The sequence below is a fragment of the Xiphias gladius genome, chromosome 8 (assembly GCF_016859285.1).
Source record: "Xiphias gladius isolate SHS-SW01 ecotype Sanya breed wild chromosome 8, ASM1685928v1, whole genome shotgun sequence".
NCBI classification, from domain to species: domain Eukaryota; kingdom Metazoa; phylum Chordata; class Actinopteri; order Istiophoriformes; family Xiphiidae; genus Xiphias; species Xiphias gladius.
The window spans coordinates 10,299,664-10,323,042 of record NC_053407.1 but is presented as its reverse complement, the minus strand read 5'-3'; the positions used below and the strand labels follow the sequence as shown (position 1 = coordinate 10,323,042).

Below are 23,379 nucleotides of genomic sequence, written 5' to 3'. Positions count from 1 at the left end.
GTGGTCCTGTGTTAACGTAGGTTTTTTTGTTTCCTACGTACCTAACCCTTCCTTCTCCTCCCTTTCATCTGTTTATTCCATCATGTTTTTCCTTCTTTTCATTTCTGCCTCCTACCCTATCTTCTAATTTTCTATCATTTTTAACCTCATCTCTCTCACCTATGTCATTATTATGGTTCCGTATCCTCTGTCCTCTGTCAACACGCGCTCTTTGTCTCCTGCAGGACATAGAAGAAACCATGAACACTGCTCTGAATGAGCTGCGCGAGCTGGAGCGGCAGAGCTCAGCCAAGCACGCCCCTGACGTGGTGCTGGACACCCTGGAGCAGCGGCAGACCTCCGGCAGCAGCGGTGGGGGTCCCACGCCGGCGAGCTCCAGTGAGTCCCTCAGCCCCATCCACGGCGTCATGCTGAGGTCCACTGCCAACACTGAGCCGCCCATCCGCCGCAGCACCAGCTCTTCCAGCGACACTATGAGCACCTTCAAGCCAGTGGTAGCACCCCGCATGGGGGTGCAGCTCAAACCCCCTGCCTTGAGGCCCAAGCCCATGGTTCTGCCCAAGTCAAGCCAGGCCCCACAGCCTCCAGTTACATCTCCTCAGGATCCTCTGGACAAGTCCTGTACCATGTAACCTCTGGGACAGGAACCAGAGATGTAAAACAAACTCTCAGTCAACTTCCAGGGGGCTGCAAAATGCTAACTGTGTCTAGACTTCATAGACATACTGCAAATAATATCTAAGAGCGTGTAACATACATAGACCTAGACAAGAGAAGACATTTCTTTGTGGTGTTTTGAAGCTGAAAAGTCGATCCTAAAGGGGACTCTGGCAGGATTTGAGAGACTGGTGTGGGAGTTACAATGTAGACAGATTTCTCACACAGACAAATCTCGGGTTAATTACGTGCACAGTTATGTGTTAATATGGTTAGGTTAATATAATCTAACATATGTCTTTTTTTTAATAAATTCAAACAACAAATCACAAAGGCTTCCTTCAAGGTTTTAGAAAAAGTATACTAGTTTAGTTTAGTTTAGATTCATGAACTGTGTAACTTTGAACAAAACATGGTGCATGTAGCTCCTCCGTTTACCACTGAACCTGAAACAGAGCTTGATGAGAAGGACCGAGGAGGGCCCCTGAAGGTGTTGTGAACTGCTTCAAAGGCTTTACTGACTTTGAGATGTAACTGATTTCAAACATGAAATATTATAAAGGTGCTGTGACTACCTGGACAGACATGGTTGGAAGGTTGGACTGATAACAGGCCTGGAGAGCCCGTATTAACTAATGGTACTCTGTTAATAGGTTAGTAGTACTGATTCACTAGCGTGTTAATTGCAACTTTGTTGGGTAAGGCATACCATTGTCAGTTGTGTCTCAGAAATGTACAAAGATCACCTCTGTGCTGGATTTGCTCAAAATTATTTGAACATATTTCCATATTGCCTGGAATGAGATATGACTATTGGATAAAACCACTACTTCATTATGAACTTTGAACATTTTGATAAATTCTTTCATTCCTGCATCAATAACTCATGATGAAGGAATAAAATATGCCTAATAAATTATGCCTTTACATCTGTATAACCTATGGGGAGCAGTGTGAAACATTATGATGACAAATCATCTCCTACCTACAGTATATACAACGTAGGCTGTTATATGGTGTGAAACACATGCCATAGCTTCGTTTATGCCTTGTTTGGCTTTATCCACCCAAAGACATGGCTGTATAAGTGTAAAGCATGGATGTTGACCCTCCATATATGATGTAGGCATTCTTCATATTGCCTGATGTGTATAGAGTCAAGGCAGCGCCCTGTGGGAGTGCTGCCGGTAGCCATGGACCTAACGACTGTTAGTGTAAAGCCTCCTAATACGTTCACCCTGCTTCCTTTGCTTTTCTTCGTCAGAGTCTCTGAAAACAGCAGCTTGCTTCGAGTCCCTCCAGTCTGTTTAATCTTCAGGTGAGAGTGCCAATAATGTGTTTTTGTATTACTCTCTGACTGACACTGAGGCTTTCTCTGTGGACTTGCTGGATTAGTGGAAGATGACACTTTAAATGGCTGTCGTGCAGCAGGGAAACGGCACACGTGGAAGAGGAGGAAGTCTCTCACATTCGGCGATCAACAGCCCGTGTTAGTCAGCTCATACGTGTCCAGGTCAAGTAATCATTTCAAAATGCAGTAGCCCCAGAAAACACTATGTTGCCAGTGAGTTCCACCTGTGTGACTGCACCGCTGTATGTGTCTTTTTCTTAAGTAAACCCCTGTACTGTAGCTATAACAGAATTGGGTGCATGTCCTGGGAATGTTTGGCTAGCATAATAACACTTAGAAGAGATTTGGTTTGCAATGAGTTAGCAATGCTCTCTAACAGCAGGTTTAAACTATCTTTGACTTGACAGATATTGTGTGTGTAATAATCGAAATTTAATTGATTTTGGAATTTACTAACTTTCGTTATTTTTATAATCTTTGTTGTTATCTTTGTTGTTTTTCTGGGTAGAAGTGACTTCTATTTAGAACAAATGATGTAGAATAAATATCCAGAGATACAGGTGTCCCGCCTACAGTATGAAGCCAGTTGTATAAAATGTGTGCTTTTGTCACTATGTAACATCAACAGTAGGACTCAGTTGTGCCGTCTGTAGGCGTTAAGCTACTCTGTGGTGTTACGTACATCTGTAGTATGTACTTGTGAAAGTGCCTTTGAAAATGTTTTAGAGGAACTTCAGACATTCTGTCCTGCTGCATTTTCATGTCAAATGCTGTGTTTTTGAGAAAATGCAGTGCAGGAAGAAGACGCATGAATAAGTGATGATGCCATTTTCCAAACGCTTATATGACAGAATTAATAATAAATAAACAGCTTAACCATTGTGACATTGCACTTTTATGTATATAACTGTATATATGGCATGTAACATCATTACATTTAGATTTCTTTGAGGGCTTATACCTCCAAGGATATCTTTCTAATAAAGAAAATAGTTTGTCGAGTCTGAGGTGGGGTTTTTTTTCCCATTTTATATATTGAGTAACTTCAGCTTCACATTAGGAGTCTCTGCACACTCTACATTCTAAATATATGAATATAAGAAACATAAGTGTGGGTACTTGCATATACTGGACTGAGTACACTAATCATGGTATACTAATCATTATAGTATAAGAGGTTATATTTGTTATATAGTGTAATTTGGCTTGCAGGAGCTTTTACGTATACAGAATATCTGTACCAATAATTCTATTTATTCTTTGTGCATGGTAAAAATCTATCAAGGACATATTGAGAATGACTCGAAAAAAACTAGAAGATATGAAAAGAAGCCTTAAAGCCAACAGTACATTGTTTTCTTTCAACGCTCCCCAACAGAAAGTATCAAATTGTTATGACAAATCATCAAATGTTGACTAACTGTAATATTGTGAAACAGGGCATTAGCAACATTATCAAAGTTTCCATCCTCCATCAATTCATTCTTTAATGAATCCTGTAGGTCTTTTGATCCTCTGCTTCTCTACCTGTTTTGTTCTCCTATGTATGGAAGCTTTACTGACATTTGGTGTTCCCCAGACCTCGCTCCAGCCGCAGCAGTGCTAGCAGGGGTAAGAGTGGCTCTCTGTTTGGTTTGGGTCTTCAAGCCCATCTGCTGAAAACAAAAGAGAGAGCCCATTGTTTTGGATATTGTCACACAACTGTTTTTTTTTGGGGGGGGGGGTTTCCCCACCAGCTTGACCGAGGCATGCTGTTGTATGATATAAGCAGAAAAGAAGATACTGCACTTCAAAATCTTATCCCGTTTTTATAGAGGTGTCAGAGTTGATTGTATTTGGGGAAAGAAAATAAAAATACTTCTTTACCTCAGCAATCCCAACCTTCCTCTCCCAAGTGCGAATGCTCTGCTGCAGCTTCTTGTGTTTGTCCTTGACATGCATGTACTCAGTGATATCAGGAGCCTGATAATCTGTCATCTGGCGGCGCAGGTGTTTGTTGACGGCCTCTGACTTTAAATGCTCCTGAAGAGAGAGTTGGTAGAAGGGATGGAGCACACAAGGGCAGGAGACAGTAAGTACAGTTTAAAGAAGAATTAAATGGAGAGAAATAAACTTATTCACTCGTCTGTCTTTTAGTTTGTCCTACATAATTTAATACTAATTACTTTGATACTTTGATCTAATAGTCTTGTTCTTAACACAGACTAATTTTCAGACTAATAACAAACCTCCTCAGCTTGACGTATCTCCTCCTCAATTTTTTCCAGCATCTGCTTCCTGTTTGTGATGTCATTGCTCAACTCTGTAGACTCCTGAGTCATATTCTGCAGCTTCTCCTGTTCATACACACACACGGTGAAGGAAATTAACTTTACTGCAAAGGATGGATACATTTCATAAATTGACACTAAATTAGACAGGAAACATTGTTTCTCTCAAACAACTTGATAACGAGTCACCTTGTGTGAACTGAGGACACGTTGTACTTTCAAACTGTTGACTTGAAGGTCCTGCAGATTTTTGTAAATTCTCGGCTCATTGTACTCCTGGAAAATTTCCTAGATACAACACATAGCACCATACATTTTTACATTAATGAACTAGAAAAGATAAAGGGAATAATTAACCACATTGAACAGGTAAAATTTTAAAATAGTTACAATATTTCATAGTACAATAGGTTAACCCTTGTTACAAAAACCAGATCACAGACTGATTTACTGTTCTCTTGCGAAACATTGTAACTTACAAACTATCAAACGGATAATCTATTGAGACATAATTAATAAAACTGCTCCTTCCTTCTGCTTTCTTAGCCAAGCGGTAAACTGTATACCCTCACGTTCACTCTCTACCTCGGCTTTTCTCATCTCTTTTTTCTGTTGAAGCTGCTGCTGGAGCTTTCTCCCCTGGACCTTCAGTTCATGGTTCTTCAGATTTAACTTCTCCAACTGGGTGACCTGTTTGAGTTTGTGTGTGTGTGTGTGTGTGTGTGTGTGTGTGTGTGTGTGTGTGTGTGTGTGTGTGTGTGTGTGTGTGCGTGCGTGCGTGTGCGTGTGTGTGTGTGAGAGCAGGCAATGTGGACAAAGGGAGGAAAATTACGTTCCGGAGAAAGCACATATAATCAAAAAAAGTGACTGAACGTAATAGTCACTCAATATCCCAGTCCTTTGTCCTTCCCATTAAAGGGATATGGATAGTGTCTGTTATTTGCCCCTGTGCTCTAAAATGACAAAACAACTGTTGTATTAAAACACAAAATAGTCAGAGAAACATCATGCTAACATCCCTGACATTTCCCTGTCAGTGCTTGGAGGCTGAACAGGCTAGTTTAATGTAATGGTTTGACTATGGAATGCTAATGATGGCATTTTAATATGCAAAGGCTAATGCAGGAACTTATCCACAATAAATGACACAATTTCAAGTTATTTTAGTAACACCATATAACATAATTAGGAAGAAAAAAAAAAGTACCTATAAGTTTGAAAATGGTACAAAGTGTTTGAACTATAAGAAGTGTGCACATCTTTTTATAAATTCAAAAGATTTATTTTAAACAGCCGCAAGCTTAATAACATCTTTTGTTGAGATGAGTTAAAATGAGTAGTCCAGTTATGTTTCAAAATCTATTTAAATACTGCTTTGCCCAGGTTGATGTCATTAGACCAAACCAGATATTTACCATTAACTTGTCTTCAATGTACTTGAGCACCTTCTCTGGCCCCTTAATTTCCAATCTGCTGTCCTTCATAGGTTTGAGCAGTCTGCCTTCAAACTCTTTCTTGGCCTTCCTGATCTCTGCTAGACGCAATTCTGCCTCTTTCAGAGAGGCCTGGAAAGACAAGCACAATTGCTGAGCAGAAATGTACTGTCGGTGTGCATTTTTTTTTTTTTTTTTTTGCAAGGGTTTGTTAAACCTAACCTTGTAGTTATCCTGGATTCTCTTATATCTCTGTTTGAGCTTCTCCAGATCTTGTTGTGTCTCTGTTACTTCAATCTGTGCCACGTAAAGTTTCTGTTCAAAGGTCAGCTGCTGGAGTCGATCTGATATGTGGGAACGGAACCTCTGCCTCCGTCCACGGCCCTGATAAGGCACACACATGATCATACACAAAACCATGCAGGTCTATCGGGAGTGCAGTGCAGAAATGTGTTTTCTTTCCTAGGACCATAATTAAAATCATTTCAGTGTCAATCACAAGATTTTTTGGCATGAAAAGAAGGCATAAGGGTTATTACAAGGGATCTTAAAATAACTAACAACAGTACTTGGCCTATCTAAACCAATACATTTAACATATTATCATAACCATAAAAATATAATTTTTTTGCTGTAGAAAATATTTCAATCATCCTTCCCTAGATTGTGGCAGGAAGCCAAATAAATGGCTGCTGATATGTAATAAATATGGTTTGTCAGTCTTTCAACCTTAAAAGCATTTCACTTTTTTCCTCTATGGTTGTGTTTTGATTTCTTAATCCTCCTTTGTCACCTTGAGAAAGCATAATTCTGTCATTCTAAACAAATCGTGGGCCTTTCTCTCTGTTTCTGTGTGTGCAGAATGATCCAAGTCTACCATAAATCAATATGATTGAGATGTCTATATATAGACTATATAGTTAGTCTATATATAGCATATAAGTTTTGTCTTGTCCCTGGGTGGCACTCACCCCACCCTCCAGCTGGAAGGCTCCTGCTACCGCAGAACCTTCTCCCCCACCCTGGTACAACAGGTCCTGTGGATCCAGGCGGCTAATGAACCGTTCAAACATGTCATTCTCTGCCAGGAGTGCTGCAATTGAACACCTTGGGTGGAGGTGAGTAACAACATCTTCAGTCAGCTAAGGAAAATGCTTGAAGGTAGAAGTTTGGTTACTTAAACTGGGAACCTAAGCCTAAATGTTTAGGAAGACCGTCCAAAGTGTATTCAAACTATTTTAACGTTTCATACTGTGAACCATAATGTGATCTAGCCTAGTTTAAAGAATGTTGCAGTACTTCTGACCCTCTACTTTTAGATAATGGTTCGAGGATATACTTTTAGCAATATTTAACTACTACAGCCATATGGCTCGACAACAGAGCTAGCCGTAGCTAGCTCAATGTTAGCATGTTGCACAAAATAAGTAGGTTAATAAAGGCAGCTTTAGGTTAACAAACCTCAAGGCTGAAATATTTTTGGCTAAATAGTGTTCTTGATAATGTATTTTAATTACTTTAGTTCTTCCACTCGGTTGCAGAGGAGTTTTTTTTGTTCTTCCTTGCCTTTTTCTTCCATCAGCGAAGGCTCGCCCTCCATGGTTGCTAAGGTACACTAAACCTGCAGGGGTTGCGATGGGCAAGTGTTGCCTTGAAGTGCTTGCGTAACCCTTTTCAATCTGTAAACTGCAGCGAATGAAGACGTCGTTCCAGGGCTATATTTTTGGATTTAGATGTGCTAACTATAGAAAATTCACTCTTCGGTTTGTTTTCCCATACCCACCCTCATAACTCTGTTTTTTTCTCATTTTAAATAAATAAAGAGGCTTGTGTTGATGATATGGCAGTTCTTTTAGGGGCAGGCCTTCCACTATTTTTTTCCTACCTTTTTTTTTCCCCCTTTAGTTTCGCTTTTCAGTTTCGTTTCTCTGTAACCAGTACTCGCTCTAGCAATGTAGAGCCGGGTCAGTCCTCCCCTGCTCACAGTGGCTACATGTTACATGTTACATGTTTGCTAAACGGGCGAAACCTACATCAGGATGACTTCCGAAATCTCTAAATTCATCATCCAGACCCTCTGTGACAACCAGGGATGTTTGGACTTCAGGCGCCTGGAGGAGACGATCGCACGGAGTTTCCCTGTTGCTGTACCGGTCCTGCGAAGCGCCCTCTTCGACGACAGTAAAATAGCCATTCACGCAGGCAGAGAGACGGTGTCTGGCGGTCAAATCATCAGCCCGGACAGTCTGGTAGTGGCCAAAACCGGTCTGCGGATCTGTCAGAAGAGACCCGGAGAGTGTCCGCGGTGCGATGGCTTGCACCTGTGCAGGTATTTGGTTTGCGGACACTGTACGTTCGGGTAAGTAGCCTTCTGCTGTGCTACCGTCGTAATTTGCCTTCTATCAGGCAGTACTCACAATTACAATGGCGTGAGTCAACGTATTACAAAAAGTGGCAAGACAGTTGGTAAACCTTCAGTTAGTTTAGGCCCGCTATCATAAGGACACAAATACACACACACACACACACACACACACACACATATATAAAATATAAAAAATGTTATATAAAATATATAACATCAACAAACCGTAGAGAGGCAAAATATTGACGCAGGAGCAGCAGAAGCAAATCGAGTTTGAGGTGTTTAAAACTTCGTAGCCCTAAACAGGTGTTGTCCCTTCTGTCGCCTGTTTCCTCTCTTTTTTCTTCTGAGCATAGTTCTGTTCGTCCTGATGTGGGTGCGTTTGCTTGGTCGGCACCTAAAGTATCTTTGCAACGTAGCACTCGTAAACACTACGTTACAGCTCGACACGTCTTTATCGAATAATGCGCCGGGACACGGCCGTCAAGACTGCGGAGAGCTGTACGTTCACCTCTCGACTGTTCTTAAAACACAAGACGTTGCAAGAAAGATGTTCATCTAAGTGTCTCAGTGTTAGCCTTCATATTAGCCTAGTGTGTTTGGGCCACTGTGGAAGATAACAAAAGTTTGTTTGCCCCCCCACACACACACACACACACACGCACACGTAAGACCATCAAAGGAAATTCATACATCCAGTGTAGGCCCTCTATTCTTCCAGAGGATGGCAATAATAGACCGTTTCATGGCTGAAACGTTGACTTGCCACAACAGGAAAGGCACAGGTGAAACAAATTCTTTTCATTCTTTTTAAATTTATTTAAGGGCGCAGTTCCATAAGGTGACCCAGTGAGTCAGCAGGCACAATGCCAGGCTGGATCGAGCTCACCTGAATGGCATGCAGGTGGTATTTATACTATTAATTATACCTGGGCTTTTCCTGCCAACACCCTGAAAGACTAGTTGATGCCTTTTTTAGGACTGGAGGAGGCTGTGGCCAACATTTTATATGTAAGTTGGACGAGATAATGAGGTCACTGCATAGGCACCAGGATGCAGCGATATTAATAGAGGACATTTTGTCCAAGTCAGAAATGGTATGATGCTTTATAGATACATTATTCCATTTTAACATGATAATCACAAACATAATGACAAATGTGAGTATGTATGTCAGTGTAGGTTCCATATCCTGGCCTTCAGCCGCCAGAATCAGTTGTGATAATTCATGACTGTACATTCTTTAAATCCCGAGAGGCTCGTGTATCTACAGAAAACTAGATACACCTTATTTCAGAACGTTAATTCTGTAAAACTAAAACCCTTACCTGAAATAGTATTTTTGTCATTTTGTCATTTTTTTAGACAGAAGTGTAAAAACCCCCATAGTCTGGATTCTCCTTACAATGCGCAGCTTTTAAAGAGATATGGTCTTCATGACTTGACGGGAAAACAGTTGTTCCAGCTGTTACTACAGAATGACCCGTATCTGCTCCCTGAGGTAGGTTTTACTGGCAAGAGTGGGAAATAGAGGTGTGAATTCAAAATCTCTTGCTATTGTGTAGAAAATGATGTACGTTTCTGAATGAACTGTAATATACTGTATTTTTGTTGGAATGATATGATCAATCGCCACTATTCACCCCTCTAGATATGCCCACATTACAACAAGGGCAACGGTTTGCATGGCTCCTGCAAGTTCAGCACCTCCTGTATCAAGCTTCATGTCTGCCAGCACTATTTCCAGGGTGACTGTAAATTTGGCTCGTCGTGTAAGAGACCCCATACTATTGACGCACAAGGAATGAGGATTTTCCATGTCTTCAGTCAGGAGAATATTAAAAACCTTCAGGGGATCTACAGAAATAAATTCATCATCATGGGTCAATGGGTCTCCGCTGTTCCTGGTAAAGAATTACTTTTCTAGAAATATTACTTCCTGTATTTGTTGTCCTCTAATGAGAGTGATATTCTACATAATAGATTGTATGTATGTGTCTTCTGCAGTACTGCCACAGGCGAAAAGCCTCACTCATCCACCTTCCCACAGCAACCCTGGATCCCCCAGCAGCTCTGCTTGTCCATCGAAACCCATGAATGATGCGGACAGGAATGAAATCTGCCTCTTCTTCATTCGCAGACACTGCAGCTTCAAAGGTAACAGTATCGCTGGTAGAACCGACGAGTCACATCTACGGCACAGTAACGCCTCAACGCGTGTGTAGATCTGTGTAAAAAGAAAAAAATGTCTATACAGTAGATGTACCACTGCCTAATGAGTGCCTTTGTATCCTCGTGTTTTTTTTCCCAGAGAAGTGTGTTCGCGTCCATTGGCACCTACCGTACAAATGGGAAGTTTTAGACAGCGATGGTGTGACCTGGAAGAATTTGCCTAATATGGAGGACCTTGAGAAGGCCTACTGTGACCCAGGACATGACACAAGCAGCATGACTGAACCATCACCCACCTCAGGGATTGTCAGTTTCTTTCAAAGGTGCACGGATAAAGACACACACCACAGAGATGCACACACAGTCTTTTAGTTTATAAATATATTGTAGAGAAACAAATACATTTTTCCTCTATCATTCACATTATTTCCGAACGTATAAATATCTACTCTCCTTGATGGAATTTGCTGATTTACTGTACTTACGTTTGCTTTCAGCCTTTTATCCCCCAAAGTGCAGGCAGTTGACTTCATGACGATGACATATGCAGGGTCTCCAGTTCGTCGCCTGTCCACTGCCTCCTCTGTCTCAAAGCCCCCTCACTTCATTCTTACAACACAATGGCTGTGGTACTGGAAGGACAACAACGGGAAATGGCTGGAGTTTGGACAGGTCAGTAAGACTTGTACAAATAAGGCAGCCACTAGTCTTTGTTCAGCGATGATCAGATGAAAAGTCAGTTTGAAGAGCCTGTGGTCCCTTGTAGTACCTGTTTGAGGGAACAAGTAGATTTAGCTTTGCTACATTCCCCTCTTCACTCTTCATTAACTAATTTCTCCACGTTTGAATCCCTGGCACAATTTAAAATCTAAACTTTGCCGGACTGTTTCTCTGCTTTTTGTGTTCTCATCAGGGTGATGACACACCAGCCTCCGTCACTTCTGAAACTCTGGACAATGTGTACCAGGCAGACAGAGAGGCAGAGATTAATTTTAGTGCTGGTGGGCAGCTGTATATTCTCCACTTCAGAGGCGAACTGGGAACCCAGCAGATGTATCAAGAGAACTTAAAATACAAAACTAAGAGAGAGGTCAGGAGGAGGCCTCGCTTTGTGTCTGCTCATGACGTGAATGTGAAGCTGGAGAGGTATTTTCATTTCCAGTTATAGACATAGGTTTTGCATTGTCCTTGCAATTCTAACGCTGCTGTTTTAGATATCTCAGTGCCTCCAGTGACTTCACCAGTCAGTTCTTGCTGTATGTTTGTCTCCTTTGTAGCCCATCATTGCACAGCTCCAGGTCCTCCATGGCTGAAAGTGTCCCACCCTACTGGGACAAGAATGCCCTACCCGAGTTTGGATACAAGGTATCTTTACAGCATGTACTATTGTTCTTTATCTTTTACTGTTTTTTGTGTTTCGTTCCTCAATGAATACTGAATATATATTTATATGCTTGATTAATGACTTTGTTTATCTGCACTTTACTCTTATCTTTCAGCTCGTACTTCTCTCCAAATCTGCGGACCATAATATGATTGAGATGTTGTTTAGGTCCACTATGCCTCAGAGTAAAATTAACAGCATCCAGAGGATCCAGAACCCCTCGCTGTGGAAGGTCTTTCAATGGTAAATCACTTTTTTCTTGGCTATCATTGAAGAAAAAGTTCAAAATTTCATTCTTATTTGCTTTCTTATACGTAAAGACGTATAAGAGAAAATTGGTACCAATCTGTGTTAAATATGAAGCCACCACCCAAACAGGGGAAAACAGCTAGCCTGGCTCTGTCCAAAGGTAACAAAATCTGCCTCCCTGCACCTGTTAAGTTCTGGAATTAACATGATCTGTCTTGTTTGTTTAAAAATAACACACAGTTTCACAGGGGTAATGTGCTGCACTCATTCATGGTAACCTCCTGAAGTCTCCAATGGTTGCCTGGCTACCTCAATGCCAGCGCCAGATTTGCTGTTTTCCACTATTTCCAGTCTTTATGCTAGGCTAAGCTTATATGTTGGGTTGTGTGATGTTATACTTACTATACAACATGAGAGTCATATGCAAGAAGCTAATCAGCGTGTTTCCCCCTAAAACGTACGATTGCATAAATCTTTTTTTTATACTCTGTGTTCAGGCAGCAAGAGCAGATGAAGGAGAGGAACGGAGGGAACCTTGTGAACCAGCAGTACTTGTTCCATGGCACAGATGAGACCCTGATTGAGGCCATCTGCGAGCAAAACTTTGACTGGAGGATGTGTGGTGTCCATGGGACGGCCTATGGCAAAGGTACAGCAAAGCAGCCTCAGCAGCCATTCCAATAATACAATGACTATACAGTATACAGTATCCAATATTGACAAGCCATAAAAGAAATGTCTTTTCCACAAAATTATTGTTCTTTGTTGTGTTTTGGTATGGAGCAGTAAACTATGTAATTGGCAGTAGAAAAGAACCAATCGCAGTTTTTCCTTAGGAATGTGTCAATACTAACGCTTACTTATGTGTTAGGAAGCTACTTTGCCAAAGATGCGTCCTACTCGGACCGATATGTCAGCGCCAAAAGAAGCTCGAACAAGATCATGTTCGTTTCTCTGGTCCTGGTGGGGGAGTACTGCAGGGGAAAGAGCAGCTTTGTCCGACCACCGAAAAAGGAAAACAGCAGAGCCCTCTTTGACAGTTGTGTCGACTGCGTAAACAACCCCAGCATTTTCGTTGTCTTTGAAAAACAACAGATTTATCCAGAGTATCTTATCGATTACTCGTAAGTCATAATGCTGTCCTTTCCTTTCATGAAGGTTTTGGTAAGGGAAAGACTGTATTATGGGATGCTCTTTACTTTGATTAGTAGCAGCTAGTGGCTTTCATAAAGGTTTATGGAGTTTTACAGCGATGGAAGAAGTATTTAGATCCTTTATAAAATGTAAAAAAAAAATCCTGCATTCCAAATCTTACTTTAGTAAAAGCTTTTTCAACAAAAAAGTATAAAAAGTAAAAGCCGCACTATAGCCCCATGTTAAGGAGCTACTTTTAAGTACTTTATATATTGTAGGTTGGTTGGAGCCATAGCAAAGTATTATATTCTATAAACTGATATTTACAATATTTCCGTCCGAAATGTAGCGTAAGAAGAAGTGTAATGTAGGAAAAAAAAGATACTCAATGGGATTTTTCTGTTGGATTATTACAGTGGGTCATGATTAATTTATAATGTGTAAGAAAATGCTTATTTTTACACTTTAGAATGTACACAAACAAATAATGCTTTTCCTTGGTAATGATCTATGTTTATCATTGGTGGTGTCTATTTTGTTTTGGGAAGAATTTCTTCCAAAAGGTCATTAACTCAAGTCTAAATGAAGGCTGCTGAGAGCAACAAAATGATCTGGTGTTCAAATATGTAATGAAATTCACAGATTTTTGTGCAATAAACACATTTTTAAATGCCATTTAATTATCCTATGTAATTATTTAACCCCTGTATTTTTATAGAGTAGCCAATAAAAAGAAATCTCATCATTATGTTAGAATATTTAGTTACACACAAGTGGCATTTGACCTGTTTTAAATTGTACACCATTCAAACAGGCAAATTCAGTTCTCCACCTTTAATTCCTAAAATTAATTCAGGACTGCATTTACAATTCATGAACTCAGAATCACACCCAAGCACTGCTTAAAATTCAACCTAGAACAGATCTACCTACCAACATGAGAAATAGTTATGTTTCAATAAGGTGTTTCAATAAGAATAATAAATTACATCATCCAGAGACAAGTGATAAAAGTTAAAAACCTAATACGCACTGAGAAATCATTCCACTGTAAAATAGCAGCTTTCAACTGAGAAGATTAAATAAATTGGAATTATGACCATAGTAAATTTAAAGATTTACAAATTTATTTTTATATCAAGAAACAAGTTTGAACTGCTCCCTGCAAGCAACATTTTTCAACAAACCAAACTGCAGGAATATGTAAGTTATACTCTTAAATGCACTTGATTTAAAAAAAAAAAACAAAAAAAACAAACCCTAATGCTACACTGTAAACCTGTTGTCACCTGCTCATGGTGAAAACTATTGTTCAGACGAATGGTTTTACCTAAATAACTATTTATGACAGTACTTTTTTTGATGACTGCCTATTCAAAGTCACAGCTGCAAAATATTCAGTATTGTTATACATTGGAGTAAGAGGCTAAGAGTTGCTCTTTCAGTAGAACACAATTCAATTCCTTTGCTCTCTCCTTTATTTTTTCATCACCATAATAAATGATGAAGCCATCAGTAGGGAGTCCAGAGGGACTTCAACTGTGTCCTCCACGGTGCCTGGCTGGACCAACCACACTTTTGTGCTCATGGCAATACAGCATAGCAATACTCATCCTCTGTCCACTTTCCAGCTCCGTCCTCAAGAAAAACGGCACTAGGTGAGCAAAATAATGGAGGTATGCGCGGCACCGTAACTTCATCTAAGGAAATATTTTTGATGTAAGGGGAATTACAGATCCAGAAAACTGCTCACAGACTTAGAGGTGAACCTGAGACACTGACAGTGTGTGTCATTGTGACAACACTGACCTACAGCATGGTCCGTTACTTTTCACAGAATTTTTCACCTATTCAGGAAGATGAACAATGTGTTTCTAATCATCTGGTGCAGAATTACATTGACCTTCTCCCGTGTTTCTTCTTGTGATTTTCACAAATATGCCATTTTTAGGTCCTAAAGTGCTTGATGACTTCAACTCAAGAGGAACCTGCACAAAGAAAAGAAAGAAAGAACTTTTTCAATACAAATTTGTGTTTTACAGATTTAGCATTAATTAAATATGTACTGTAAATAGTTGACAGATTATATTAGTTCACTGTTGCACAGTGAATAACAGCAATCTTAAATGTCTAATAAAAACCATTAATACTTAATTATAGTTGATATGATATATTGACACAGAAACATTTACAATAATTTTTTGGGTCACACTTTATTTGGATAATCCATGTGTCCGGTAAGGCAGTAGCAGCTTTTGCACACCTTAACACTAACCCTTATGCTTTGTGACAAGTGAAAGAAGGAAAGTGCACAAAAAATAGATCAAACACTCGCAGCCTTTATAGACAGTGGTTTTTCCTCTTGATTTTTCATATGTTGGTAAAACCTGTAAACAACTTTGACCCATAAATTGACATAAAAACAGGGATTTATTTAACAGATGTGACCTTTTTGGCGCTGCTATTGTAGATGCACTTTCCCTCTATGATCCCTTGAGAAAATACACTTTGATATTCTCCTTTTCTTGATACTGATATACATATCACTGTGTGTAGGATGATGGGATGCTGACAGATGCAAATACAGAGAAAATCTACAGTCATTTTCTTGAAAAATGTATTCACTGTCATACTGCCTCTCAGTAGGTATATATCCATTTTCACCTGAGCTATACTTAAAGTAAATGGCTGTACCTTGGACAATGGTAAAGTACAGTGGTAGTTCCTTTTTTTCCTTTGTGAGTTTGAATCCTTTCTAAAACTCAAAATTATGTTTATTAGATTGTTGTCTTTAGTATTTAAACTGTCCAACCCACCTTTGTCTCAGAGCAGGCCACAATGCTGTACTTGTGAAACAGACGAACTAAAGCCATTTTAATCTCCAACTGAGCGAGCCTCATTCCCACACAGTTACGGGGACCGGCACCAAACGGCAGGTATACAAATGGGTGTCGATTGGCCTTGGCCTCTGGTGTGAATCTGGAGAGCAACAACAAGTTACATTTTGGAAAGGAATTAAAAGCAGTAGTGAATAGGAGTAAATCAGTATCAAAATAATGCATTACATTTAGCCTAGGGAAGAATTCAAAGTTTCAAGATGGTACATGTTAATGCCAAAGGCTTTCACCTTGGACTGTGGAGAAACAGAATATTCTTCATTTAGTTACTGTTTATTTACATGTTGAAACAACAAAAGAAGTGTAGTTAAATTGGTGAACTGTAAGTTGCAGGGTTTCTTCGGGGTTCACTGAGATAAATCTAAGAATTTTGGAAATGAAACTTAAGACTTTTTAATAGCTTTTAAGGCCTTTTTTAAGAAAACTAAATTCAATGCTTCAACTACTGACTTTGCAAGACCCGCAGATACCCTGCATGAGATTCCTGCAATTTCACTGTTACAGAAAATCTTTTAAAAACAAAACTAGATGCGACACCTTTCTTCGTGGTATATGATGGGAAATTATTTTGCCAGCCATCAAGTCAGTACCAGGGACAGTAAGATACCATCAGCTAACAGTTGTCATTATGCCATGGGTATTCACTGACATGGTTATAATGTCAACCCAGCAGTATTTAATCATAGTGATCATTTTGATTAGCTGTTGCACACTACCTTTAAGTTTACTGCAGGTGGTCACAGTCTAATTTTGATCATTTTTATTCCTTAATTCCACCTTTGTGATTTGTCAGTAAGTACAGTGAAACATCTAATAGATTTATAGGAGACTGAAACACAAGGTTTTTTATTTGCTTCACTACTCTTACAGCCTCCTACATACCTCTCAGGGATGAACCTCTCGGGCTCTGGCCAGTGCTCTGGGTCGTTATGGAGGAAGCCAGCCGGGATCTCCAGCGTCGCTCCTTTAGGGAGGAACTGGCCTTTGACCACACAGTCATGGTCGATATCTCGTGCAAACCTTTAAGGGACAAAATGCCATGGAAAAGAATGACCCTGAATGTTTTATAGACCTCAACTCATTTTTCTCTTTAGTCGACGTAATTGCTGCATGGTCTTTTGTCAATAATCATATCATAAATATTACAAAATAGATAAATCTACTAAAAATGCATCCCTTATCCTCATTTAACATCTTCCTTTACCTGAATCCAGGAGGGTACAGTCGCAATGCTTCGCATATAACCATGTCCAAATACTTCAGCTCCTGAACATTTGTGTAATCTGGCGACACCTACAACAACAGGTGGAACGAGATAAACCCAAAACAGTCCACAACTGTTATCTTATGTCACAGCTAAATGAAGCAAACAAGATAAGATCAAACCACGAGGTGATGAACTCACATATCTAGTAAAGAACTCATCCACCTCTTCCTCTACTTTGCGTTGACATTCGGGGTGGAGGGCCAGGAGGTAGCAGGTGAACCCCAGTGTGTTGCTGCTGGTTTCGTAGCCTGCAAGGAGGAAGACAAATGCCTGACCCACAATCTCATCCTCAGTCATCATCTTTTTCTGAGGACGCCTGGTGTGTGGCTCCTTTGGGTGAAGACGGTTGTCCTGATCTAAGGCCGATGGCTGCGTCAGTTGGTTCCTCTGATCGTGCTCTTCAGCATGGTTTGTTGTATCAAAGTGTTCCAAAGACACAACGTCTTTGCTGGTTCGAGCATCCAACATCAGCTGAAGGAAGTCTCGACGCCTCTACAAGATTTAAATTAATTTATAAAACTCTGTGTGAGAAATGGTATTCATGAAGAAAATTGCAGTTGGTACATAGAATAAACAAATGATCAAGAAAAAAAGGAAAAAGTGGGACCCCTCTTGGAGAAATGTAACACACAAGTTGCACTTTAAGAGAAATTAAATGTCTATAAATATAGATTCACCTGTTCAGGAGGCTGCTCCTCTCTCTGCTTGATGATCTTCTGAATGCTGTTGATAAAGAACTGGTTCATCTGGTCTCGTCTCTTGTTGGGGATGAGTCCCGCCAGAGGAGCAGTGATCAAAGGAAAAGCAACTGGACACACAAAAACAGATTTGTTGGTATAACCCAACCTGAAATGCCAACTTTGAACACTTGTTCAGGATCCAATGTACATATATGTATGTATGTATGTGTGTGTGTATATATGTGTGTGTGTGTGTGTGTGTGTGTATGTGTGTATGTGTGTGTGTGTATATATATATATATATATATATAGACACACACACACACACATAGAGAGAGAGAGAGAGAGCGAGAGAGAGATAGATATAGATATATAGATATCATAATAATACAAACAGATTGGACTGACTGAAAAACAGCAGGATTGGCCTGAAGAAAGAAAAGGAGAAGAACATCTGAGCGTGGCGGACAAACGGGTTATCTGGGTTGTTCTGAGAGTCCACCTGAGTTGCAAATGCCACACTGGCAATAACATCCATGGTGAAACAGCCAAAACATCTGCAAAACAGACACACAAACAAAAATATGAGACACAAAAAGACACCATCACTCTAACAGCCTTTGTTCATTGTGTTTGTGATTACCTGTGGATGTCAAAGGCCTCTCCTGACTCAGCGTACACATTTAAGTTGTTCATCAGGGCATCAGTGGCTGTGTTGATGAGTGGAACCATCTACAAGAAAAAAGCTGAGACTTCTGGGAATGGAAAGACACGTGAACCTTTCTTGTTGATATTGCGTTAGAGGAATATTGGTCTATAAATACCACAAAAATGAGGAAAAGGTCAATGTTTTTCCAGAAGTACAGCAAGATCAATCACACCACGCAGCCAAAAAAGACTGTAGACCAAATATCAATAAATACACAAACTGATTGGATGTATAAAATGTCTCTAAAATTATACAGATCAGATATATCTACTAAAGTTAAAAGCAGTTGCCATAAATTAATTAGACATCTTTACTGGCAGTACAAGGCCAACACGCTTCACCCTGAATTCAAAAGAAACACTCCTAAATAGTTACACCAAATTGGAACTTTAGTTATGTAAGAAACAGTGATTTCATTATCATCATTTTATAAATTATCTAAGTTACAATTTGACTAAAAAAGAATTTCAATATTTTACAGTTACAGCTATAATACAGTTTTACCAAATCTTAAGAGTTAGAATGTTAACTTTCTGTCTGTCCTCCAACTCCACACTTCTTACCCATCTGAGACAGACAGTAAGTTATCAGACAAAAAACTTTTTCCCTCAAGTGTCTGTGAGGTGTATCATGCAGCCATTTATGATCTGCTTCACCAATTCACAAATTTGAAGACAACTAAAAAAAAACATCTTTGTAACCATTATGGGCTGATTCTAACACCTCTTTCATTTTGGCAGCACTGAAGGATGGGGTCAGGATGCTCCGCACTCTCTTCCACTGTTCATTCCTCAACAAGAGCAGACAGTCAGTCATTGGCTTGGTTGCAAAACGAACAGTCTGTATAGAAGAACAGGAGAGTACAGGCACAAACGTCTGTTATCATTACACCTTTGAAGCTTATGTTTGAATCGTGAATAAGCACACAATCTACATGTTTTGCTTTGGTTAATATCCTCACCATTCTGTTTGGGAAACTGCTGAAGTCTCTGACCATCACTTGTCTGAGCATGTCAGGGTCTGCTACCACAACCACCGGTCTGCGCCCCAAATAGTACCTAACATACACCAAGTAGAGACTCATTTGAATTAAAAATTTTCAATGCTGCTTACATACATTAGGGTTTTACCTAGCCAAAATCCATCTTATCATTTCACCAATTGTTAATGTAGAAAGTTTTCGGGTTTTTTTTAATTTTTATTTACCCACAAACTCTGCCATGTGTCCTTATGAGATCATTGATCGGGTTGAGAAAACCCTGAAAAGAACATTAGAGAACAATGTTACTTTAACTGTAAATTTCAGAAAAGGTACCAGTATGGCAGCTTATCAGCCCCAGGACTCTTTTACGTGCCTCCGTAAAAACTGCATATACTGTATAGCAGTGAATGGACAGCCAAATAAAAGGACCAGCACTGAAACTCATCTGTTATCCCTGACCAAGACTAAAAGCCACAGAGAGAGGAATGAAACAAATTAAGGGAAGCACGCATAAATTCTTACATGAAAGCTTCATTAAGAAGCACATTTGTGAAACGGTGTGTGGGTTTGTTTATTTGTATGTGTGTGTGTGTGCATGTGTTGTGGGAAGTATAAAGGAAAAAACCTTAACCTGAAAAAAAAGAGTGAAGATGATGATGAAGGTCTCCCTTCCAATTCAGCAATGATCTCTGAGACTGAGTGTTTTAAAATTAAGGCTTCAGATGGATTTTAAGAGTAAATCCGTATATAAAGTTTTTTTAAGTATAGCCTTTTGCTGTTTACCATGGTTAAAATGTACGTAAAGTCTTGCTGATTTGAGTGATCATTGATGCAAAAATCAGATAAGGTGCAGTAATATGTTGGAGGAAAGATTTTTCTCACATCAGTGGGTAAAATGTCTCATAACTCACACAAATTTTGGTACAGGTTACAGATGAAGAAAAAAGTGAGAGAACCAGGGGTAAATCAAAATTTGATGGAAATTGCAGCGATATCTTACCTGGCGAAACATGAATATGTTGCCAAAGAAAGGTACTGGCTTTGGATGTTTGATGCCACATCGAGAAAGGACTGAAAATGGGTAAATTGAATACCTAGAAGACAGAGCCCAGAGTTTGTGTACACAACATTTTCCTAAATATTCTGCTTGATTCTTGATTAGAGTATTTTGCCCTATCAGACTAATGTGTGCATGCGTTAAATGATTGGTTGCGTTCTTTGGGGTACACAAGCGGCATTTCTTCTAGAGTTTTCTTATTTGTGTAAGTTCCTAAAAATTATGTTACTAGCAGTTTACATAACTGACTTCAATTCCGCAACAGCGGGAACATCATAAACAGACAGGGAGTTCAAGGATTTAGTCACCAGTAGAGAAGACCTAGAAAGATGACGAAGAGGCTTAGTGTCACAGACAATCTACTGGCCTCAATGTGGAAAACATGTAGGAAATTGACTACAGCCTCCATGACGGAGAAACACCTTTCAGCTCTCCACCCACAGCATTAGATCAAGGTGCCTGGAAAGAAGGGAAGGCAGAAAAAGTTTGGAAAAGCTGCTGAAAAGATTTCAATGACAACGTGGTTATCACTACAAGTATTTTAACTACAAATACAAGAACCTTTATATCTGACTGAAAGTACTGCACTGTAGCTCTGAATCATGACTTCACCAAATTTCTACAGGGGAAGAAAGCACATAACAGTAACAGCATATCTCTCTTGTGGACTAGGGTCTCAAGCTGATTTGTCTCCTGCAGATTAGTTTGTTGGTTTCCAAGACATGTTGTGAGTGATTTGTTTCAACAGCCTTGTCTGAAGCCTTGGCAGTGCTCACCTTTGCCCTGCATTTTTAACAAGGAGTTCATGTCTATTCCCTGCTTTATATAAACACGCTCACCTGTATTTGCTTTGGGAGACTGTCAACATGCCATTGTGTAACGGCAAATACCTATGAACATCATTGCTACAGCTAAAACGCATACAGTTAAACAGCTGACCTCATTACTTTTCTTTAAGTACGTAGAAATAGAGCGTTTAAAACCCCGACGTCATCGGTCATTTGACATGCTAGGCTACTAGATAGCTAACAAAACAAAGCATGTTGTCTACTCTTTAATGTAATTTCTGCACGTCATGTGACATTTTCATGCACCATGTCACCGAAAGGCTTATATCTAAAGGAAGTGGCTACTGTTATGTTCAAAATTTGACAAAAACGTATTTTTGTACACTCACCTCTCGGTCAGTTACATGTCAATATTATTGTCAAGTCTTCCTCTTTTCTTTCTCTTTAAAAAAAACAAACAAAACTTCTAACTCTAGACACAGCTGAGCTTCATACTGCCACCTACTGTAACGGAGTGTATAACATCCAACACGACTTTACCGGTGTGTGTAGGACCATAAATCAAGAGTCATTTGGAGAAAAAAAAAAAGAATATTAATGAATCAAATATCTTATGTTATTATGACAAGAATTGTGTGTGGGAGTATATGAGCTTTAATGATAGTAAGGGGTTCTTACTATCATTACTATCATTATCAGCAGCTGAGGGCGGTCCTCCGTGCACCCTCAAAATATAAAATAAAACACAGCAACATAAAATAAAGACATAAAGGAAGTTAAATCATACAATATTCATATCATTAATTGAATTTACATTTGACAGTTATGCCATTAAAAAAATGTTCACAACTGCAGGTGAAAATCACCTCCGTTTTAACCCTGTAAAAGCTGCAGACCATTTGGTAGTGTTTCATTTTACAGTCCGCAAAATACACCGTAATTTCTCCGGAGTTTGGTTCGTCGACTTACCTGCAGAGAATACAAGGGAGCCATTTTTAATGTCATTAGTAACGCCGGTTCGTTTGCTACTATGGCGAGTCAAAATGTCTGCTGTGAAAAACCCTTTGGCTTATTAGAAAGTGCAAGTAGGTCAGTAAAAAAGGTAATGACCCTCTCACTGTACAACGAACCAGCAGGTCGGCAGATGTAAAAGTCATTAAAGCGTTCTTCAGCGAAAACAATTCATCATGCTAGGTATGAATCTACTCTCATGGAAGTCGATATCTCCGATTTTTACTCTACTGAAATGTTTTGTTCTACAGTGGCCTAAGGGAGCGGAGGACAGCCCCGAAATCCTGAAGGCGTCCAAATAGGGGCCATAATTGTTATAGGAAAAGTGAATTTCCTTGCCTGACGGAAATGTCATTAGTTTGAGAAAATACTTGGGTTGAATATCCACTTAGCTCCGTTTCCTCTAAGACATACGACTTACAAAGAGATTTTTTCTGTGTCACGAGACCCGTATAAAGTATACCATGGTATATATTAACCTGCCGGGGGCCCCAAGGCAAAAGGTTACTGTTAGACCCACATTGATCACCCCCACATCCTGCCCCCTGTGCACGTTCACCAACCTGGTGCCTTCAAGGTCCCATCACGAACAGAGCACACAGCAGACAACACATAGTGCCGCAGTTCATTACTGGCCCTCACACCCAGAAACCAAACAGTAGACCGATACAGGACCAACACTGTTAGGCCCCAGGTGTCCCGTGAGTTAGCTTAATTGTGATAATTTGATCAAATACAACTTTGTTTATTTATTATTTATGCAATAAGGAGCCCAATGCAAACTAAAACAATAAAGACAATAAAGGCCATGACATTAGGTATAAATGCAGGGCCCATTCAGGCTGATGGCCCTGGAGCCATTGGCTGTTGATTAGCATTATAGAAGTGAAGTGCAGAGATTTCAAGTGCAATTGTGTAACTCATTTTGTATATAATTAATGAATTGAGGTGAATATCCCACGCCTACATGAAT

At 39.8% G+C, this 23,379-nt stretch overlaps 4 protein-coding genes across 13 annotated transcripts in view; 2 read left to right on the top strand and 2 right to left on the bottom strand.

Annotated features, from left to right (window-relative positions):
• Nucleotides 1-3,004, top strand: part of srgap1a (SLIT-ROBO Rho GTPase activating protein 1a) — an 80,081-nt gene extending 77,077 nt beyond the window's left edge. For both annotated transcript variants that reach the window (XM_040132430.1, XM_040132429.1), the window contains exon 22: nt 225-3,004. In XM_040132430.1, the coding sequence (XP_039988364.1) occupies nt 225-632 (408 nt within the window). In that variant the 3' untranslated portion in view covers nt 633-3,004. The remainder of the gene's footprint in view (nt 1-224) is intronic.
• On the bottom strand, nt 2,903-8,672 carry ccdc113 (coiled-coil domain containing 113). 3 transcript variants are annotated; one of them, XM_040132444.1, is made up of 9 exons: nt 8,302-8,672; nt 6,683-6,818; nt 5,934-6,095; nt 5,694-5,843; nt 4,864-4,968; nt 4,468-4,566; nt 4,237-4,344; nt 3,875-4,030; nt 2,903-3,663 (listed from the first exon to the last, which is right to left on the bottom strand). In XM_040132444.1, exons 2-9 carry the CDS (start codon nt 6,782-6,784, stop codon nt 3,532-3,534), a joined length of 1,014 nt encoding a protein of 337 aa, XP_039988378.1. In that variant the 5' UTR covers nt 6,785-6,818; nt 8,302-8,672; the 3' UTR covers nt 2,903-3,531. The 3 variants fall into 3 exon arrangements, with proteins under 3 accessions (XP_039988378.1, XP_039988376.1, XP_039988377.1); XM_040132442.1 differs by lacking the exon at nt 8,302-8,672 and adding an exon at nt 7,229-7,653; XM_040132443.1 differs by lacking the exon at nt 8,302-8,672 and adding an exon at nt 7,229-7,653 and having other exon boundaries at nt 2,903-3,660.
• Nucleotides 7,629-13,751, top strand: parp12a (poly (ADP-ribose) polymerase family, member 12a). 2 transcript variants are annotated; one of them, XM_040132434.1, is made up of 11 exons: nt 7,629-8,040; nt 9,442-9,577; nt 9,728-9,983; nt 10,084-10,233; nt 10,388-10,571; nt 10,746-10,920; nt 11,162-11,394; nt 11,526-11,613; nt 11,748-11,875; nt 12,379-12,530; nt 12,753-13,009. In XM_040132434.1, the coding sequence occupies exons 1-11, from the start codon at nt 7,751-7,753 to the stop codon at nt 13,007-13,009; spliced, it is 2,049 nt and encodes a 682-aa protein (XP_039988368.1). In that variant the 5' UTR covers nt 7,629-7,750. The 2 variants fall into 2 exon arrangements, with proteins under 2 accessions (XP_039988368.1, XP_039988367.1); XM_040132433.1 differs by having other exon boundaries at nt 7,751-8,070; nt 12,753-13,751.
• Nucleotides 13,752-14,120: 369 nt separating this feature from the next.
• On the bottom strand, nt 14,121-23,096 carry tbxas1 (thromboxane A synthase 1 (platelet)). 6 transcript variants are annotated; one of them, XM_040132436.1, is made up of 15 exons: nt 22,365-22,777; nt 21,785-21,837; nt 20,916-21,066; nt 20,551-20,644; nt 19,775-19,827; nt 19,530-19,626; nt 19,292-19,408; nt 18,503-18,591; nt 18,268-18,416; nt 17,857-17,987; nt 17,318-17,671; nt 17,117-17,205; nt 16,795-16,932; nt 15,832-15,994; nt 14,121-15,003 (listed from the first exon to the last, which is right to left on the bottom strand). In XM_040132436.1, exons 3-15 carry the CDS (start codon nt 21,014-21,016, stop codon nt 14,890-14,892), a joined length of 1,689 nt encoding a protein of 562 aa, XP_039988370.1. In that variant the 5' UTR covers nt 21,017-21,066; nt 21,785-21,837; nt 22,365-22,777; the 3' UTR covers nt 14,121-14,889. The 6 variants fall into 6 exon arrangements, with proteins under 6 accessions (XP_039988370.1, XP_039988371.1, XP_039988374.1 ...); XM_040132437.1 differs by lacking the exons at nt 21,785-21,837; nt 22,365-22,777 and adding an exon at nt 22,970-23,096; XM_040132440.1 differs by lacking the exons at nt 21,785-21,837; nt 22,365-22,777 and adding an exon at nt 22,828-22,850.
• Nucleotides 23,097-23,379: the final 283 nt, after the last annotated feature.

Bases quoted from the DNA above. Each gene is read 5' to 3' on its own strand.
- tbxas1 (XM_040132437.1), bottom strand. From the start codon at position 21,016: ATGGAGGCTGTAGTCAATTTCCTACATGTTTTCCACATTGAGGCCAGT. The intron at 17,672-17,856 runs GTGAATCTATAT...TAAATCTTGTAG, and splicing joins AGGAGCAGCCTCCTGAACAG to AGGCGTCGAGACTTCCTTCA. The intron at 16,933-17,116 runs GTAAAGGAAGAT...TGTCCCTTAAAG, and splicing joins CTGTACCCTCCTGGATTCAG to GTTTGCACGAGATATCGACC.
- parp12a (XM_040132433.1), top strand. From the start codon at position 7,751: ATGACTTCCGAAATCTCTAAATTCATCATCCAGACCCTCTGTGACAAC. The intron at 10,234-10,387 runs GTAACAGTATCG...TTTTTTTCCCAG, and splicing joins CAGACACTGCAGCTTCAAAG to AGAAGTGTGTTCGCGTCCAT. The intron at 10,921-11,161 runs GTCAGTAAGACT...TGTTCTCATCAG, and splicing joins AATGGCTGGAGTTTGGACAG to GGTGATGACACACCAGCCTC.
- ccdc113 (XM_040132442.1), bottom strand. From the start codon at position 7,311: ATGGAGGGCGAGCCTTCGCTGATGGAAGAAAAAGGCAAGGAAGAACAA. The intron at 6,096-6,682 runs GTGAGTGCCACC...GTGCCTTATCAG, and splicing joins CCTTCCAGCTGGAGGGTGGG to GGCCGTGGACGGAGGCAGAG. The intron at 4,567-4,863 runs GTAGAGAGTGAA...TGTTGTATCTAG, and splicing joins AAGAGATGAGAAAAGCCGAG to GAAATTTTCCAGGAGTACAA.